This window comes from Echinops telfairi, unplaced genomic scaffold (assembly GCF_000313985.2).
Source record: "Echinops telfairi isolate 266 unplaced genomic scaffold, ASM31398v2 ScPeMD7_18;HRSCAF=68, whole genome shotgun sequence".
NCBI classification, from domain to species: Eukaryota; Metazoa; Chordata; class Mammalia; order Afrosoricida; family Tenrecidae; genus Echinops; species Echinops telfairi.
In genome coordinates, this window is record NW_022103915.1 from 12,854,148 (window position 1) to 12,854,793 (window position 646).

Below are 646 nucleotides of genomic sequence, written 5' to 3' on the forward strand. Positions count from 1 at the left end.
TCTGTAAGTAGGACTTGGCTCGATGGTGCAGTGACATCTTTGGTTTTGGATAAGGTGAACTCTGGCACTTCGCTGTCCCTCACGCACTGGACTGCCCTGCAGCTGCACTCCGAGTCTGAGCAGTTTGAGCCCGCTCTGTCACCTGCCACCAAGCTCCCCAAGAAGACGAGGCTTTCTGCTCCTGTAAAGTGCTACAGTCTCAGAAACCCGCCTAGAGGGTCCCAACGAGTCAGAATCGACTGGATCACAGTTTGTTGTTTAACCACCGAGCTGAGCTATGCCTGCCCAGCCCCCCAGCTGGAATCGGGAGGTGGGTCCTCTTCCGCCCGGTCAGGGTGGGTGTTGCAGCAGGCATGGCCCCATTAATGGCTTTTGGTGAGAACGTGCAAGGCAGGGAGGTGGCACGCGTGAGGAGCAAGAGGTTGCACTCCTAGGCTCCACACGACAAAGTTTCCTCTGTGGACCTCCGGCCGGCGCCACCCGTCCTGGGGACTTGGGTCGCGCGCTTAGCCCGCACTTTCCCGCCACAGGCCGCGGCCCCGCCCGGCAGCAGGTTATCCTTGTCCGGAGCCCGCAAGACCGCAGGGGACGGGCGTCCGAGGGGTCAGAGTCGCGGATCCCCCGCGCCAGGTGGCACCAGGGGCGG

At 62.2% G+C, this 646-nt stretch overlaps 1 protein-coding gene across 1 annotated transcript in view; it reads left to right on the forward strand.

Annotated features, from left to right (window-relative positions):
• The first annotated feature begins 353 nt into the window (after window positions 1–353).
• The window catches only part of CCDC88C (coiled-coil domain containing 88C), a 126,910-nt gene continuing 126,617 nt past the window's right edge, over window positions 354–646 (forward strand). Inside the window, exon 1 of the mRNA XM_045288124.1 lies at window positions 354–407. Within this exon, the coding sequence (XP_045144059.1) occupies window positions 354–407 (54 nt within the window). The remainder of the gene's footprint in view (window positions 408–646) is intronic.